The sequence below is a fragment of the Hoplias malabaricus genome, chromosome 14 (assembly GCF_029633855.1).
Source record: "Hoplias malabaricus isolate fHopMal1 chromosome 14, fHopMal1.hap1, whole genome shotgun sequence".
NCBI classification, from domain to species: Eukaryota; Metazoa; Chordata; class Actinopteri; order Characiformes; family Erythrinidae; genus Hoplias; species Hoplias malabaricus.
In genome coordinates this window covers 37,833,247-37,853,213 of record NC_089813.1, presented here as the reverse complement: position 1 = coordinate 37,853,213, position 19,967 = coordinate 37,833,247, and the positions used below count along the sequence as shown (strand labels likewise).

General features: G+C 46.3%; 1 protein-coding gene across 1 annotated transcript in view; it reads right to left on the bottom strand.

The window, feature by feature from the left end:
• Positions 1 to 19,967, bottom strand: part of grm6a (glutamate receptor, metabotropic 6a) — a 79,975-nt gene that overhangs the window by 13,669 nt on the left and 46,339 nt on the right. The window contains exons 5-10 of the mRNA XM_066644167.1: positions 14,781 to 14,935; positions 14,001 to 14,141; positions 13,553 to 13,753; positions 9,457 to 9,596; positions 7,974 to 8,597; positions 2,436 to 2,747 (exon numbers count right to left, since the gene is read on the bottom strand). Of these exons, the coding sequence (XP_066500264.1) occupies positions 2,436 to 2,747; positions 7,974 to 8,597; positions 9,457 to 9,596; positions 13,553 to 13,753; positions 14,001 to 14,141; positions 14,781 to 14,935 (1,573 nt within the window). The remainder of the gene's footprint in view (positions 1 to 2,435; positions 2,748 to 7,973; positions 8,598 to 9,456; positions 9,597 to 13,552; positions 13,754 to 14,000; positions 14,142 to 14,780; positions 14,936 to 19,967) is intronic.

The following is a 19,967-nucleotide window of genomic DNA, read 5'->3' as shown; positions in this document are numbered from 1 at the left end:
CATTAGTGATTTATATGCAGTGATAAATACGATTGCGGATTAAATTACAAATATTTTGTACCTACTAATATCTAGGATCGGTTTCCTGTTTTGTTTTTTCTCTTGTCCTTAATCCCTGCCGTTCTGATTCCAAACCAGTGCTGAAGTCCCAGAGCCTGTCCTATTTTAAAACAGCTTTCAATTATTTAAATCTACTGTTAAAACCCTGATATTGCACGAAAGACCCGAATTGACGCCGCAACAGCACATACACACAGACGCCAGGGGGTCTAATGAATAAATAAAACCCCAAAGACAATCCCCGGAAGGGAACATTGTGCACAGTCTCCCTGGGAAAGCGAACAGAATTGTAGGCCTTGGTGGGGGTCCACCTGGTGGAGGGGGCATAAAGCAGATCGACGCTGCGCTTCTTAATTCCCACCGCGGCTCCTCTTAGGTTTATTAAGACGGGTGAAGACATTGTTTCCCAGGCTCCCCCACGCTCTTCTTTATCAGCCTCCCACCACAATTAAAGCTCTCGCTGCTATGAAGCAGGGCCTTTGTCTCCGTGTCATGGTGTGTCTTCAGGAGATAAAGAAGAGGGAGGAAACGTTTTCTTTTCTGCACGTCTCATCCCTTCTTCTGTTTGCTCATTGCCATATGAAAGGTCTCTTCAAAAGAGAAATTGCTAGACACAACTTTGGCATGTTATCGCGGGGCTGGCAGGTTGCTCCACACTTCGGCGCATTCATATTAAAATGACTTCATTTTCCATAATTTCTCTACTTAGTGACTTAAGTAGTCGCTAAACTGTCGGCCCTTTGTTGACGAGTTTGAGCCGAGCCAGGGGGAAGATACCGGGGGGTAAACGGAGGCTGTTGCTTGAAAGCAACATTTCTCCACTGTGCAGTTACACTCGCCGCATGGTTCCCTGGGCTTTGAAGGAACAGAGGATGACCTAAGAAATGAATGAAGACTTTATACTGAGCACAGAGGAAAGGTGACGTTAATACGATACGTGAACTTGAGGTTTAATAGTGGGTTTACTGCTCTTTAGCCGCGCTTTTGTCCTTAAACATAACTACATGAAGTGCGGCAGGCTTGAGATTTGCTGTTAATGGCGTTGAGGACTAACTGGAGCTGCGGTTCTAAGCAGTTTTTATTAATGGCTAATGTTACATACACTTTTGATGAACGATTTTAAAGTACTTAAGGGAATTGCCTTATTATATTCTTTACACTAACAAAGTTAGAGATGAGAGATGTGTCTTCTGTTTGCTCTTCCACATTATGGAGATAATAGGACCTCAAGCCTAACACAGTTAAGAAAGTTTGCATTAAACTATGCTCATACGCTTTATACGGTTTTTCTTAATCTAATTTTCTGCATGATTATTTACGGCCAATTCCACACACTGGTTTGGCCCTCAACAAATCACACAATGCTATCAAGCAAGGAAGATGAAAGCTAACGCAGGATTAAGACATGAGAAGCCTGCCAACAAACTCGGGGAAGAACACTAACAGCTCAGTTCTGTTATTTACTCTTGATTTAATCATTTTCATGATAATTTGTTCATTCCTTAATTTTCTGTGACCGCCTCTGTAGTTCAGGTTCAGAGCCTACCCAGGATCAGTGAATACAAGTCAGGAACACACCCTGGATAGAGCTCCAGTACCTCACAGAGTATCACACACGCACTGTCAATCTTTAGACAGTGTCATACAACCGATGCACCTATAAGCATATGTTTTTGGATTGTGGGAGGAAACCGGAGCACCCAGAAGACACCTTCACAGACACAGAGAAAAGACGCCACACTCCTTACAGACAGTCACCCGGAGGAAACCCACGCAGACACAGGGAGAACACACCACACTCCTCACAGACAGTCACCCGGAGGAAACCCACGCAGACACAGGGAGAAAACACCACACTCCTCACAGACAGTCACCCGGAGGAAACCCACGCAGACACAGGGAGAACACACCACACTCCTCACAGACAGTCACCCGGAGGAAACCCACGCAGACACAGAGAGAACACCACACTCCTCACAGACAGTCACCCGGAGGAAACCCACGCAGACACAGGGAGAAAACACCACACTCCTCACAGACAGTCACCCGGAGGAAACCCACGCAGACACAGGGAGAACACACCACACTCCTCACAGACAGTCACCCGGAGGAAACCCACGCAGACACAGGGAGAACACACCACACTCCTCACAGACAGTCACCCGGAGGAAACCCACGCAGACACAGGGAGAATACACCACACTCCTCACAGACAGTCACCCGGAGGAAACCCACGCAGACACAGGGAGAACACACCACACTCCTCACAGACAGTCACCCGGAACCCACAACTTCCAGGAAAGAATGAATTAATGAACAATAACAGTAGCTTCATTTCGCACCAACTCACAGACAGCACACCGGGTCGTTCTCACCTTCTCTGTGGACTGTGCTGTACCGAAGAAGATGGGAACGAAGGCCAGCCAGACGATGCAGGTGGTGTACATGGTGAAACCGATGGGCTTGGCCTCGTTGAAGGTCTCGGGGACACCCCTGCTCTTGACGGCGTAAACGGTGCAGGTGACCATCAGGACGATGCTGTAGCTCAGGCAGCAGATCAGTGACAGGTCAGACATGTCACACTTCAGGATGCCTCGTGCCAGCTCTGGATTCGGTGGCCGTAGCTCATCATAGTCCACAATGGTGTGAGGGGGCATCACCCCAAACCAGATGAAGACTCCTATCACCTGCAGGAGGAAGAGGGTGGAGACCTGGGCTCAGAATCAGAAGCACGTTATTCAGACATTATGCTACACTAGGGACCACTGACAGATAGAGGAGTACTGGAAGATGGTAATGTGGGTATTTTTATCAAGGTGTGTCCAGAATCCACAGGGCATTACACACATACTGGGCACCAGGAGGGAACCCACACAGACACAGAGAAAACACCAAAACTCCTCAGTAACCTGTGGTGAGGATGGAACCCTGGACCCCGAGACCCTGGAGGTCTGTGGTAGCCACACTACCTGCTGCATCACCATGCCACCCACTTATGCTGGGATCAGACTACACAATATTTTTGGCTTTCACGACATTCACTACGTCAGATTGGCGCTATAGAATCGTGCCGTGTCTTCGTCAGGAGACTGGTAACACTGCACGTTTGACACGGACCATTATTTGTTCATGTAATTGCATGAATTTAGATGTCGTTGAGGAGGTGGATCAAGAAATTGTCAATCATGGCTACAGAAGCGCTGTGTCTGATGTTAGCAGTTTTGTGTTCCAGTAAAAGAAACAACGATTGTGGACAAGTTCCAGGGTGTTTTTCCACCTGCTGCAGCCGAGCCTCCCTCTTTCTCTTCTCCATGTTTACACGTGTGCCAGACAGCACTCTGTCCTCCTATTGGTCATCGTCAAAGAAGGAAATGTCAGACTAGGCAAAAAAGATCCAAAAAATTCAAACATGCTCGACTTTTTATTGTGGTGTCCTGGGGCATCCCAAATGCTGTTCTTTGATTATGTCACGCTACACGATTGTTCCTCATCCCCGATGCTCATATTTCTTTCCGACACTGGATATTTGTCGGATACTTGTCGAAATCTGGATACGTTTGTGTAGTGTGATCCCGGCATTACAGACAACTGAGTATCACAATTAGCCAGAACTTACATTGTCATGTTTGGGGCAGAACAGAGTTTGTTGCTTGAGAGTGGGTAGGACCTGGAGTGAACATGATCTCCTCTAACAATCTTAACACTAATACAATTTTAGAGTCATCTATTAACTATCTGCTGACCCATATATAAAGTACGCAGTCTGGCCGAGTTACACTAAATCTGGACAGACACAGAGACTATTAGCACTCGATAAATATGGCAAGCTGATTGAATCCTCACACTGAGCTCACACAGGGAGAACACACCACACTCCTCACAGACAGTCACCCGGAGGAAACCCACTCAGACACAGAGAGAACACAAAACACTCCTCACAGACAGTCACCCGGAGGAAACCCATGCAGACACAGGGAGAACACACCACACTCCTCACAGACAGTCACCCGGAGGAAACCCATGCAAACACAGGGAGAACACACCACACTCCTCACAGACAGTCACCCGGAGGAAACCCACGCAGACACAGGGCGAACACACCACACTCCTCACAGACACTCACCCGGAGGAAACCCACGCAGACACAGGGAGAACACACAACACTCCTCACAGACAGTCACCCGGAGGAAACCCACGCAGACACAGGGAGAACACACTACACTCCTCACAGACACTCACCCGGAGGAAACCCACGCAGACACAGGGAGAACACACCACACTCCTCACAGACAGTCACCCGGAGGAAACCCACGCAGACACAGGGAGAACACACCACACTCCTCACAGACAGTCACCCGGAGGAAACCCACGCAGACACAGGGAGAACACACCACACTCCTCACAGACAGTCACCCAGAGCAGGAAACAAACCCACAACCTCCAGGCCCCTAGAGTTGTGTGACTGCGACACTACCTGCTGCACCACTGTGCTGCCCCCAAAACATGCTTGTGTTAAAATGTTGGAATTGAAGCTGCCACAGAGATGTTTTTACTTTGGGAAAGATTTGTGCAGATTTTCCTCACAGTGGAACTTGTTTTAGACCTGCAGGAGATAAGTGTTTTAATGAGCTTTACTAAACTGCAACATCATAGGGTTTAATTAGGGGGTTTCGACCCGGCTGACAGCCTGGGGAAAGAAGGAGACAGCATTTGTTAATTCTCACACGTTTATTCCACAGAATTAGCTCTTCCTTTGCCTGTGACAGTGGCAGGACGCCTCAGACGGCAGCAGCTGGGTGTCGGTGGAAAATGATCACAACACTGCACCACCCACAACAGGAAACCACCCACTAGAACATCCACCTGTTCGCCGAGTCGTGTTGGGTAAGTCTATGAACATCCAGAAGAGAAGGTTTTCAAAGGGGAGCTGTTTTTATAAATCCAGTGTGGGCTAATGAGAATAGCTCATGTAATGCACAGTGGAACTGTGTTATGATTCTGTTTTATGATTATGATATAACGCTTCAACTTCACTGGTCGCCTGAGAAAATATTCCCTTATAGGCAGACCACACTGTCCCATCCAGGGTGACCACCTCCAGACAGACAAAGGTGGGACAAGTAGCAGGTTTAAGTGGGACAATGGCTGGGGCTAATTTGTCATTGCGGTCGGTAGAGCGATATGAATTAGTATGTTGTACTGCATGATAAATGCTCGTCACTTCTGCTGCAGACTTTTTATGAAGCTGGGGGTTGATAATTCGCTACTGAAACCGCAGCTTCGCTTTTTCATGGCCACACAGGACATGGCCGCCTAATCTGTCAGAACAGTGCACTCACAAATTTGAGACCGTTGACAATGTTGAGGAGGCGTTCGTGCACGTGTCAACAGCTTGACCGACATAGGACTCAGACTGTCGACTACCGCTTTTACTGCTTTTCCTCTGGACTATTGAGCCAAAGTCAAGAGTAAGCCTATCCACATACGTGTCCGTGCTTTTATCTTCTATTAGGAAGGGTCGAATAAAAAAGCAGGACTTGCTTAATATGCGTGACGTGGGACAAATTTGCTGTACAGTACAACGTAAAAGCGGGACAGGGGGTCACCCTAGTCCCATCCGGACCTGGACGTATAACTAATAAACTATGGAGAACTATTATATTTTCAACAGTGTGTTTTTTATGATCGGAGTCATATTTCTAGCCATTACGGTACAGGTTACCCTGGAAACATACATACCAATCACAGACCTGTCAAATGTGTTATACATACCACACACGGCAATGCTCAGCCAATCAGATCTGTGCATTAGGGTGAGTGCTACAATTCAACTGAAAAACACACAGGGCAGGGCCCAAGACACAAGACACAACCCACACAGACACAGGGAGAACACACCACACTCCTCACAGACAGTCACTCGGAGGAAACCCACACAGACACAGGGAGAACACCACACTCCTCACAGACAGTCAACCGGAGGAAACCCACTCAGACACAGGGAGAACACACCACACTCCTCACAGACAGTCACCCGGAGGAAACCCACGCAGACACAGGGAGAACACACCACACTCCTCACAGACAGTCACCCGGAGGAAACCCACGCAGACACAGGGAGAACACACCACACTCCTCACAGACAGTCACCCGGAGCGGGAATCAAACCCACAACCACCAGGTCCCTGGAGTTGTGTGACTGCGACACCTACCTGTGCACCACCGTGCCTCCTGGGATCACTGTATGTTAATTCTAATTTGTCCAATTCTGTGTGAAAGCTGACCAATATTGTTTATTTGATTTGACAACCAGTTGTTGTTAACTACTAGGCTACTTCAGGATACAGGACATGGCACTGATCATTATGCAAATTAGACATTACAGTCTACCCCTGCACTAATGTTTAATGTGATTATACTATAAAGATTGTTCCATATTCAATTCTGTTAACTCTTCCAGATTCTATACTAAAGATACTCTTCAGACACTGGTTACAATGTCTTGCGTGTTCACCCCACAGGGTTAGTTTTCCTTTGCTGGCGATGGTGGCAACTCCCTCAGACTGCAGCAGCTGGGCGTTGGAAGTTCACAAACACAACACAGCCTGCTCCACAACAGGAAATCACCCATCAGAGCATCTCTCCACCTGTTCGCAAGGGCACATCGGGTAAGTCTACGAGCGTCCAGACGAGAAAGTTCCAGGGCTAGGAGGGGAAGCAGAACAGTTGCCGTGGAGACAGATGTTGCTGTCACGGTGCTCAGGAGAAAGCGCCGGGGCTCGTTGACACCTCAGTCATCATCATGCAGGAGGGCGGGGCAGGAGCGCATCCTGCTGTCAATCAACCCGCCGCCTGTAGGCCGTTAATCTGCACTCCCCCCCGCGCCCCACTTCCACTGAGTCATGCACATCACGCTCACGCTAAGCTCCAACCACAATGCCTTTAATAACATTACCCTGCAAAAGTGTACATCAGCAGTAACAAGGAGCTACTTAGCACCTGCAACTTTTCATGATGGTGGAGAAGAGCGGGGGCTCTCCCTCTCTCTCTCTATCTCTCTCTGTTTCTCTCTCTCTCTCTCTCTTCTCTCTCCTCCAGCACATTAGTCACACATCTGTGAATGACACTGACACAGAATTTGCTGCCGCTGCATATCAGCCAGCTCGCCCCGTTCTCCTCACAAGCTGAGCGAGGCTGAGCACTCAAGCTGATGAGATGTGCAGGCAGCTTAGCAGCATCAACAGTGTGCCCAACACCAGTGAGTCAAGCAGTGTGCCTTTCTATCAGGCCTTGTACTCAGAAATAATTCACATTTCTTCCTCGGGGACACAAGACGGCAAGGTTTGCCAGACCTTTGTGGATCTGCTGAGCCACAACTTTGTCATTTGCACTTGTTTAACCCTGGATGGATCATTAAGTGCAGGTTCTCCCAGGAATCTTCACAAGCAGAAAGTTTTCAGCTGCTCTGGAATTAGGCAAAGTACACTATATATTAAAAAATAAAGTCACTTACGATGGAAGTTTCTTATGATGAATATTTCTTTTAAAATACGGGCATTAAAAGAGCACTAGGTAAGATCTGGTATTTTGGCTCCAGGGCCTCTGCTAGAGTTGCAGAGTGGAATCCATTTTTACAGCACTGTCCTGAAATCGAGGAGGAGGTGGGTGCTTTACTACCCTCCTCCAAAAGTTACATAGTGGCGTTTCTGCAGTGCTGAGCCCGGAGTAGCAACTCCAGAGGTTCTGTTCTCCCTATTACAGCTCAGTGGAGCATCACAATGATGCTGAAGTTCTAATTGTAATGTAAACATTGTACCTAATGTTTTTTAAGCAAAGTCTAACTCATCCAGCTTTAATATTCAGACAGCGGTCTGGCTTTCCAGTTCCATTAAGAGTCACCCCCCCTCTCTCACCTGAAATGAAATGAGGATGAAGGTGATGACGAGCTGAGACGTGGGGCTGATGAACTTGGGCGGCGTCACTGACTTCTTGCCCTGCTCGAAGATACGGTAGATGCGGTTGGTCTTGGTGAGCATGGCTGAGTAGGTGATGCACATTCCCAGCCCCAGAAGCAGTCTGCGGAAAGCACACACCACAGCCCCCGGCTCGGCGATCATCAGGAAGGTAATGAGGTAGATGAGGAAGATGCCCGTCAGCAGCACGTAGCTGAGCTCTCGACCGGCCGCTCGGACGATGGGCGTGTCGTTGAAGCGGATGAAGGTGACGATGATGGAGAGTGTCGCCACGATGCCCAGGATGGCCAGGAAGACGGGGATGATGGCCCAGGGGGAGTGCCACTCCAGCTTGATGATGGGCGTGGGTCTGCAAGCTGTTCGGTTAGTTGTGGGCCTCATGTCGAAGGGGCACATCTCACAGGTAAACTCGTCCGCTTGGTACTGATAGCCGTCGCACAGCTCACAGTGCCAGCAGCACGGGACGCCCTTCACCATCTTCTTCCTCTCGCCCGAGCGGCACGGGAAACTGCACACGGAGTCTGGGATCTGACGGTCACCTCCAGACCACTGCATCTCCTCCACCTGACACACAGAGAAGTGTAGAGTAAGTGATGATAGCTCTCACCCCCAGGGTTTGGCACCCACTGAAATACAGATATAAGCATCCCCTGCACAATGACTGTGGTTTAACGAATACTTGAATGAAACAGTGCAGAGGGTCCCCAGGTCTGGAGCAGTGAACCACAGGGATAGAGACAATTAAAAGATGCTGCTTTGAGAAACCCATGCACTGAGAAGATATTTGAATTAACAGGCATTGCCTGTGAGGAGGCATAACAAGAGCTGCATAACCAGAGGATTTGAATTAAATGCATGGCCCACCGGCAAAGCACCCTTACAACCCGCTGCCCTGCAGCATAGAGCTCATGTCTATCTAGAATTTCAACCCTCTACCCTTCAGCTGTTTGTAGCCTTAGCCGCTATCCCAGGATGGTGTATTTGACTACATACATAATGCAGGGGTTTGACTGTCTGCAGCACATTTCACTGAAAATAATAGCTTTAAAAAATCCAAATACGGGAGCAAGTGAAACTAGTCAGAAAAATATCGAATAAAAAGTGAGTTTGAAGTTAGTAATGGATGTAAACGGTTTGGGGTGTAGGTAGCGTCGCCACCACACCGTTACAGGGGCCTGCTGGGGTCTTGGGTCGTATCCCCACCTCTGGTTTCCTCCAACAACCCATAAGTATCACAGATGTGAGTATGATACACTTGACTCAACGCTACAGTGAAAGACATTTTTAAGAATCTAGGAACAATTGATACCGTTTACAGATATCCCAGCTTTTGTAACAAGCACTGAGTCCAGAGGAACAAAGTTAGCCTTTGAAGGCCACGTAAGACCTGGAAATTGTTTGAGATTTTGAGTTGTGTACCCACATTGAGTCGAAGGTTATTAGTCCACTGCCCGATGACCCTGTACCCCGGGCTGCTGGTGTTGGTCATCTGATACTGAAAGATGTCGTAGCGTCCTGGAGCGTCTCCGTTCTCATTGAAGAGAACCCCGGTGCCTGCACTGCCTGCAAAAAAGCAAGAAAACAATACAAGAACTCTGATTTAATAAACATTTCCCAAAGACATTATCTGCTGGCTTCACTGATGAGGTCCAGCTTTCTCAGAGCCCTGACCCTCAACTTAGCCACTGCAGTGCTGCAAGATTCTAGGCAAGGTGGTGAAAATTAGACCCTGCAGCAACCAATTTTAGTGAGCCATATAGCAATTAGCAGTTACAGCAAAACCAGAATGTCTGTTCTGATAGACTTTTCAATGGATAACAGCAATGGATATTGTCAGGCTCACGGGGCGGACTGACGGAGGGGGACGCACTTGCAAAAACACAGCAAACTTTATTAAACAAAAGATAACAAAACACAAGCTTGAGGACAAACACGAAGCGGGGAACAGAGACCAAACAACGACAGGAAACGAGACAATAGCAAAGACAGACTAGCCTGGGAAACAAAGTGAAACAAAACAACTGGATACGAAACACTAAACGGGAAACAATGACCAACAAACCAGGAAGTGACACAGACACCGGACACCTGGAACAGATAACGAAGGGGCAGGATAACAAGTAACACTGACGAGGAGGAGGAAGAGCGGGCAAGAGCGGAGACATGGACAATAACAAACAGAGCCATGTGCTAAGAGAACACATGGCAGGGAAAACAGACATGACAGGACAAGGGCGTGATAGATATGAAAACACTAAAGTGTGTCAGATTAAATTGACTTGATCGAAGGGATTCAGCGCCTCTAAACTTTTTAAATGAGTCCTCGTTTAATTTAACTTGACTATGTAACTTGACGAGGGTAGGAACGTTTCCAAGCTTACAGTGTACACTGCTGTATAGACAACCATAATACAGCTATATTATAACATGCACATTATTCTTGCCTCATACGTAGGGATAATACGTACATGTCTTTGTATTAAAGCTAAGTTCTGAATCTGTTCCTGCAGCAAAAACAAAAGCCTGACTTTCCCATTACCATTCCTTTAACTAGGAAGGTGGGACCACAGGGCTAATGGGGGTGTTGCTTTAAAATCAAATCCCCCAACCGCCAGCATACGCTCTTAGCATTAAAAGGCAGTGTGCGTGAGGCTAGTCCTCCCATCCCCTCTGTGTTTTTTAGCCTCTCCAATCCCACTGAGCTTTCCATGTTCTCTTAGTTCTACCTCACCACCAGCCGCTGTGTATGGATGATCCATTCATGCATACTTTAACCTGATGAATATTACATATAGAAAGCTCTATTTTCGGTCTCGATCAGATTTTCAAAGCAAGCATGGAATAAGCAGGAGAGGAAGGCCATAAGCAGCCGCAGTGGCATGTGTCTGCCAGCGAGGGGCAATGTTCCTGTGAGCCTTTTATTTTTGGCTTATTCCATATTTTCCTCCCTCAGTTCCAAGCGGCTAATCTACTGCATTACATCAATTACTCTGCATAATTCCACAAGACTTGCTGCTTCTAATCGTTTTGATAAGCAGCTTGAGTCATCGCAGATGCGCCAAAGGAGCAGAGGCTTTCCCCTCGCATTCTTACTGAGCTCTGTTTTGAAAACCGGGAGGAATATAATTATATAATGTGGTTTTTTTTTTTCATGGAAATAATGCATATTCCTTGTTCGGATGCCCATCTCCAGGAGGTTCTTAATCCTGTGCAACAGAGATGAGCAAGCGTTCCTTTTTTGCAGTGGCAGTCGCAATACAGCACAGAGTAAAAAATTTAATGGACACTTTCCTTCACAGACAGCTTCTTAAGAGGGCCAAGTGAGGCTAGGGAAATAGATTTTCAGAAATGCCGGGTGGATAGGGAGATGCCAGGCAAGAACGGGGAGGGCAGGATAGGAAAACAGAGTGGGACACTGAGAGAAAATGCAGGACGGTGGAGTGCTTGCTTGCCCTCTATTTGCCAGAGTTACGCACACAAATGAAGTGTCCCTTTGGGGTAGGATGGAGGAATTGATACACAATACGCCTCACCAAGCAGCGAGCCTGCCTGCTGCCCTCTGTGCAACTCAAGCCAACGTCCCAAATCTGCTTCGGCATCTGGATTTTCACACGCTAATGAATCACCATCTGTAACTTCCTATCAACAGCTTTCAGCTCCTCTCATTTCAGGAAAATACGGCTGCAACAAGACGTTCAGGATAAAAAATGCCTGCTGGAGAGTGATAACAGCAGCCAAATGCAGAGGTGATTAAAAAGGTATAGTTCAGTGAAAGAAATTTAATTTACAGTTTTACCTCTCACCCCAAACCCACTTGATCAGCTGAGACATGTCTGCCCTCCAGAGTTTGTTTCTTTCATTTTATACCGCAGCCCTGAGCCTAACTTAGCTTCCACATAATGGAAGTTAAGACTTGTTAGCATTGCACAAACAGCGCCATGTGGTGTCTGATGCTGTATGACTTTGTTATCCAGTGACAGAATGTGATTTATTTAGGGCGACCTCTAAAAAACATTTATAATAAGAAGGGTTGCCTGGATACACAGCAGGTTAGTGTCGCAGTCACACAGCTCCAGCGACCCTGTCTCCCTGTGTCTGCGTGGGTTTCCTCCCGGTGACTGTCTGTGAGGAGTGTGGTGTGTTCTCCCTGTGTCTGCGTGGGTTTCCTCCGGGTGACTGTCTGTGAGGAGTGTGGTGTGTTCTCCCTGTGTCTGCGTGGGTTTCCTCCGGGTGACTGTCTGTGAGGAGTGTGGTGTGTTCTCCCTGTGTCTGCGTGGGTTTCCTCCGGGTGACTGTCTGTGAGGAGTGTGGTGTGTTCTCCCTGTGTCTGCATGGGGTTTCCTCCGGGTGACTGTCTGTGAGGGGTGTGGTGTGTTCTCCCTGTGTCTGTGTGGGTTTCCTCCGGGTGACTGTCTGTGAGGAGTGTGGTGTGTTCTCCCTGTGTCTGCGTGGGTTTCCTCCGGGTGACTGTCTGTGAGGAGTGTGGTGTGTTCTCCCTGTGTCTGCGTGGGTTTCCTCCGGGTGACTGTCTGTGAGGAGTGTGGTGTGCTCTCCCTGTGTCTGCATGGGTTTCCTCCGTGTGCTCCAGTCTCCACTCACAGTCCAAAAAAACACGTAGGTAGATGGATTAGCGACTCAAAAAGTGTCCGTTGGTGTGAGTGAATGTGTGAGTGTGTGTTTCCCTGTGAAGGACTGGCTCCCCCTCCAGGGTGTGTTCCCCCCTTGCGCCCTGTGACAATAAATGAACGAATGAATGAATGAATTACATTAAAATGTATCTCTATTGATAAACTGAAACTAAGTTAATGCTACAACATGTTATTGACATTCCACTTTATCTGAATACTGTAAAATATATTAGCTCAGTTTTACAATGAGTCTTTCTGTAAAGAGCCCTAAAAAATGGCCTAGAATTTATATCAATTGGCTTCCATTCACATTCATATTCACTGAGGTATTAAAAAGTTCCAAAAGGCCTACAGTAATATTTCTATCTGGAATTTGGTCCCACTTACTGTAATCAAATTCAAAATATGATTGAGAGATTCCACTGTTTGTTCCTATATAATGCTGTTAGTGATACATAGGTGATGCCCCATGATGCACTGTGATGCGTTTAGTTAACCTCCAGCATATAGGTACATGTTATAGGGTTTGTCTGTGTGTGCTCTATAGCTGATGTCTTGAATCTGTGAAGAGTGCATTGGAGTGAAGCTTCAATGCTACTTTATATGTATGGCACAAACACTGCTATAGATTATGAACTGAAAGATAATAAGAATAGGAAAGAAAGGAATATATAGTTACATCATAAACATGACTACACTGGTGTGAGTTGAATATTGCATCATTCTGATATTTTGCCACACTATATATTTAATATATAGAGGTGTACATGTGCACCAGTGTTTCTGGGCCAGAGTATGTGTGTGTGTGTGTGTGTGTGTGTGTGTGTGTGTGTGTGTGTGTGTGTGTGTGTGTGTGTGGTATGCCTGGTTATGATCCCGATCTGCACTCACCATTGAAACTGACAGAGCGGATGTAGCTGAGCAGTAAACGTCCCTCCACTGGGTCCATTTTGTCGCAGACCCCTATGGCCCCGGGGCACAGGTCCTGGTGCATGCTGTGTAAAGCATGAGCCATGGCATAAACAGCATCGATTACAAACTGCACCTTCCCTTCCTGTTCGTACAGAGTATCTCTTCCGATCCGCTCATTTCCTGAGAAAAATAGAGAGAGAGAGAGAAGCATGAGGCCAGTCAAAGGTGAAGGAAAAAGAGAAGTAAACTTAGAGATACAGCAGGACAGGTAAGATACGAAGGAAAGAGAAGGGCTTAGAAAAAAGAAGACAACGAGAGAATTAAAGACCTTTGAAGTCAATTGTCCCTGTCAAATACATCAAATGGTGCACTTTAAGACAGGTCTCTCTCCCTCTCTCCCTCCCCCTGCCTTATCAGGTAGCCTCACCTGTGCATTTCTTCTTCTCAGGGTCGAGCTTAATGCCTGGACGTGTCAATTTACACCTGAAGTCATCCTCCCAGAACTCGGCGAACCAGATATTCCTGCGGTTGTTCTCCAGAGAGCGAGATGTGAAGTACTGATCAAATCCTGAGCCCAAGAAAAGCACAACTAAGGATTAGAAACTGGGCGAGAATTTATGAGGTATATATTAAGCCTAAAACCTAGTTTCTAAAGCTAATTCATAAGTGAATTGAATCACACTAAATCACTAATAAACTAAACCAATTCTACAAGTCAAGCATAAGTCAATATTTAAATGAATAATGGATGAATGATAGAGTCATTCTGCATTAAAAGTAGACAGTGTTCCAGTCCATCACAGTCATCACACACTCACCCAGTCACTCACACACACACACACACACACACACACACACACCTGTGGATAAATCTTCCCATCCTTGTGTTTTTGGACTGTGGAAGGAAACTGGAGCACGTTAAGGAGCCTATAATTAATTAATTAATTCATGGTCTGTAACCCTTATCCAGTTCAGGGTCACGGTGGGTCCGGAGCCTACTTGGAATCATTGGGCGCAAGGCGGGGACACACCCTGGAGGGGGCGCCAGTCCTTCACAGGGCAACACACACTCACACCTACAGACACTTTAGAGTTGCCAATCCACCTACCAACGTGTGTTTTTGGACTGTGGGAGGAGGAGCCTAAAATTTCACAAGCAAAATAAAATCTAATTGCAACTTGATCCTGACGATCCGTAGAACATTACCTTCAACAGATGCTCTTTTGGGCAGAATGGTGACCGCGCCCTCGGCCACATCCTCATGGTCCAGGATTGGGGAGCTCTTGGCCCCCCAACTGTCTGACCCCACAAACTTGAAATGGCCTGTAAGGTTTGCCCTTCGAGCTGCTTCCAGCACTTGCCTACACCAATGAGACAGAGGAGAAAAGCCGAGTCTGAGATACCAGAGGAAGGAGAGTACACAGCGTCTTCAAACACAGTAACGGGTTGTATATATCTGCCATCAAGATGTTTCCGGTCTTACATTGTGAAATGGGTATGATTCTTTGTGGCCAGTGAGTAACTAGTTATTGCCATAAACTACATGATGGGTATGGAATGAGGAAAACCTCATTCAGAGTGTTTTGAGGCTTGGCTAGTGTCATTAGCCATTAGCTAACTAAGATGGCTAACTAAGAAATTCTAACGTGGTCAGTAATGTAGAATCTCTCACTGTGTGAGTGCCGACTGAAGTGTTATTTGCCAGTAGAAGGGTCCAGTGACGCAAAGACAGCAGTGTTCCACAAAGTTACTTACAGGGACACCCCAATAGAGCAAATCCCAACCGCTAATGCTAAGTACATGGCCTGTGGGCAGGAGATTGTCCAGTGTGTAACAGTCTCAACTCCTCTGGAAAGGCTTAATATTTGTTTGCCCTCAAGCAAAGGAGCATTTAGTGAGGTCAGATACTTATTACAACAATTATTTTGACAGGCAACTATTATTTCAATTAGTTGTTTAGTCAACAATTGAATATTAAAGAAAAAATATATATTTAAGGTGGAATGGTGAGGCAACTGCTGCACTATTTAAGGTGGTATGGGGCAGTGAGTTTGTAAGTCTTGTTTGTTGTTAAAAGGTAAACAACCCGGCTTCATTTGTATTGTGATGAAACAAGTATGTTTAAGTTTATCCTAAAATACTTTCTAAAAAGTGTTTGCTGTCATCCGAGTCACTTCTATTGGTTTACAGATGTGTCAATCAATTCTGACTGAGAGCTGTGAGCTGACCCCGCCTCCCACCCAAAGCCACCACGGAAGAACAGCCTATGACTGAGATTCGAGTAAAGTTTACGTCAAAACTTTCCGTTTCCTGGCGCGAGGAGCTAGGGTAATGTTGCGTTACTATTAGACAGGAAGTAAACAGGTGTTCAGGAGCTTTTCACCGGTGCAGCACCTCTCCTGTGAATGTAAAAACAAAATCTGAAGTGATCTTATATGTTTACATTGGTTTAATATGTAGAGGTTTGACGGGTGTTCTGTCGAGTTGCACTCTCTTGTTGAAATAGTCTAAATAAAGAGTTTTAGGGCAAAGTCTTTGAAAAAAAATGTTTCCGAGATTGAAGTCAGAATTCTGAGAATAATGTCGGAATATTTCATTCATTCATTATCTGTAACCCTTATCCAGTTCAGGGTCGCGGTGGGTCCAGAGCCTACCTAGAATCACTGGGCGCAAGGCGGGAATACATCCTGGAGGGGGCGCCAGTCCTTCACAGGGCAACACACACACACACACACATTCACTCACACACTCACACCTACGGACACTTTTGAGTCGCCAATCCACCTACCAACGTGTGTTTTTGGACTGTGGGACGAAACCGGAGCACACGGAGGAAACCCACGTGGACACAGGGAGAACACACCAACTCCTCACAGACAGTCACCCGGAGGAAACCCACGCACACACAGAGAGAACACCACACTCCTCACAGACAGTCACCCGGAGGAAACCCACCCAGACACAGAGAGAACACACCAACTCCTCACAGACAGTCACCCGGAGGAAACCCACGCAGACACAGGGAGAACACACCACACTCCTCACAGACAGTCACCCGGAGGAAACCCACGCAGACACAGGGAGAACACACCACACTCCTCACAGACAGTCACCCGGAGGAAACCCACACAGACACAGGGAGAACACACCACACTCCTCACAGACAGTCACCCGGAGCGGGAATCGAACCCACAACCTCCAGGCCCCTGGAGCTGTGTGACAGCGACACCTACCTGCTGCGCCACCGTGCCGCCCTGTCGGAATAATTCTGAGATAAAAAAATTTTTCAATGCCATGGCCCTAAAGCTCCATTATACGATAGTCTAAAATAATCTTATCAGGAAAAATAACTGCTAACTGAATAAGCAGGGAATTATGCTTAGCATAAAGCCCCTCGTGGTAAATATTAGGTATTCGCGATGATAAGAAATTGCTTGGTTAACCATGTACAGTGGTGTTATGCACCTGAGGAAATCCGATTTAATATGAAACTACCTATCGACATATCGATAAGTGACATCGATAAGGACACCAGAGAGTGGTTGACTGTAGACGGCAGGTTGTTCTGAAAATGGCAGTTGTTGGGGACTGTTAATATCAATAATATATGACACTATCAAGTACTTTATTTTGATTAGAGGTATTTAACACATTGATTATCCGTAGCAGTCCTATACAACTGATCTCAATGATGTGGAGATGTATCACTCCAAAGATACAGCTCTTTGGGTGCCTCTAGCTCACATTGCATTGCCCGTGGTGACCTTCAGCACCTGTGCTACCTCCCGTTTCATTTTGTGCTGCTCTGTGGAGATTACACAAGCTGCATGAGCACAGCTGAACACCGAGCTCACCAATTATAAGTGTCCACAAGTCCTGAGACAAAGCGCTCAGCTTCATGTTGAAACTCACGCTGTGTAAAGGACTATCGGAATCACACGACAGCAGGGTGGTCAATTTATACAATCCCCAGCAGGCCACTATGTCCTGTCTTACTAACAAGTGCCGTATTGATTCAAATGAACTGCCAGAGATGATTCAACTAAACAGGCACAAGAGCTGGCAGAAGCAATCTGAGGGCAGTCCTTTCTAATCCGACTTCTCAAAACACTGGAGTGAGTCATTAGAGTGGGACATAATTACGTCTTATTTGAATTCGCATACCGGTGTCTGCTCACAGTGGCACGAGCCGTAATAAGAGTGGAACTGCAGCGTACAGGTTTGTTAAGTCTGGCTCAGAGTCAGCTCAGATTAAAGGCTCAATCATGAATCCCTGCAAGGTGCAGATCTGCATCTGGTGCATGGAAATCGAGGGCTTTCCAACAATTTCTGCATATACTTTGGTTGCTTTTTGAAAATGTATATTTAATTCATTCATTCATTCATTATCCGTAACCCTTATCCAGTTCAGGGTCGCGGTGGGTCCAGAGCCTACCTGGAATCACTGGGCGCAAGGCAGGAATACACCCTGGAGGGGGCTGAGAATCACGTTGTTGCAAATATAATACGGACATTTATTAAAGAGCTAAACTGGACTTTTACAGGTGTTCAGTTCATTGATTTAACGCCCATTTCCGCCGTTCTTGATTGAGGCTTTGACCCTGATTCACAGTCTGACAGCCTGTCACTCCGGACCGCCGCAGGTGAAGGTTTTACATCTCTCCATCTCCACTTGGGGTTTGTTCGTCCTTCACTACCTCAGCCATTGAAGCTGTCAAAGTCTGTGGAGAAGGTGCAGTCGAGATGGAAGAGACACATTGCACCTGTCTTAAATATCAGAGCCCAACAACGCAATAGGCAAAGGTCAGGGAAAGCTGGAGATAAAACCAGCAAAGACGAGGCTGCAGACAGCCTTCACACCTCTGCCCTCCTGAACTGACATTTTACAGCAGATACAATACACACAGCGGCTCGGGTCAGCAGCTCAGGGCCACGTCGCTGTTGTTTAAAGGGGAAGTTCACTTTTTCACATCGGAGCCTTACTGAAGTCTCTCTAAAAGGCGATTAAAAGGCACCTCTGTTTTTATTTGAATTACTTAAACATTTTCATTGTTTTCATTGTCTCCATGCTTTAGCCTCCATAAATGACTCTTCATTAACAATTATGGAAAGTCATTATGAGGAATATCTGTGTTGGCCTCAGGCTGAGGGGTGTGTGTAATATGAATGTTGCAAATGACTGGAATCCAATAGGAGCGTCAGGGCTTTTTCCACAGGAAAAAGCCTGGAGTAACTGCACTGAAAACTGGAGAAGAATAAAACCCATCACACAGCTTATATAGTGTCCCTAGAAAAACATGGGACGCAATGAATGCATTCTCTGGATTAATGCAGCAACAACAAGTACCTTAGGGATGAGTTGGAATGGAGTTTATAATCCAGCACTAACTATCCAGTATCAGTGTGTGTCCTCAATAATGGTTCTGTGGCTAAATGCAATCAAATCCTCAAAGAAATGTTCCTGAATCCTACGTGAAGCTTTAAATTGAGAGGATTGTTAGATGAGTATGGAGAGAGACTAGTCTCAAAATACTTTACAAATGCGTAAATGTTAATCAACAAATTAAACACAGGTCACAAATGTTTCACTGTTCACAAATGAACACATCCCAATCTGTGTCTCACGGTCTGCAGTTTGTACAAATACAGTTACATTCATAAACACACGTGTTTGTTTTTCATAGATATAATCACAATTTTATGCGACAATAAATACATTTGTTTAAATTTACAATGCAAATATTTGTAAAGTCGAAGTCTCGAATTTAAAATTTATTTGTAAATTGTAGAATCTGCGTTTGTGAATCGAGTCACTCGCGTGTTTTTCGTGACGATTATTTGTTCATTTCCTCTCGCGGGTTTTTGGATTTTGAGACTTCCGCATTTCACCCGCTCCAAATACAAATGCAGCCTGATACACAAATGTGGCGAGCAGGCGAACAAGACACCGCTAGGTGGCACTGTTGTTTTTGTATGTAGGGAGCAACTTAAACGAAGACGGATTTGCGCAGCATTTAATGTGGAAATTCAAACAAAAAGCCCCCAAACCGCTGAATTCAGCCTCATATCACAGACAGTTAGGAGGGGGAGCACTGGGGAACACTTTTGAAGGTGCCCTAAATTTAACGACGTTAAAATCCAGTGGAACTTCCCTAATTTCGCTGCAGACTAGGGTTGTCAAATAAAATACGTTAAATTCATCTCGCATTTGTACTAAAGCCGTGTTGGTTATTGGAATGATACGGGACTGATATGTTTCGTAATTTTGAGATTGGACTGTTAAAACGGGTGATTTGTTACAGATAAGGGAGGGGCAGATACCCCACGGCTACGCAACGGAATATGCGCTTCTCATTGGTCATCACTTTTATTTAGCCAATCAGCAGCCAGAGT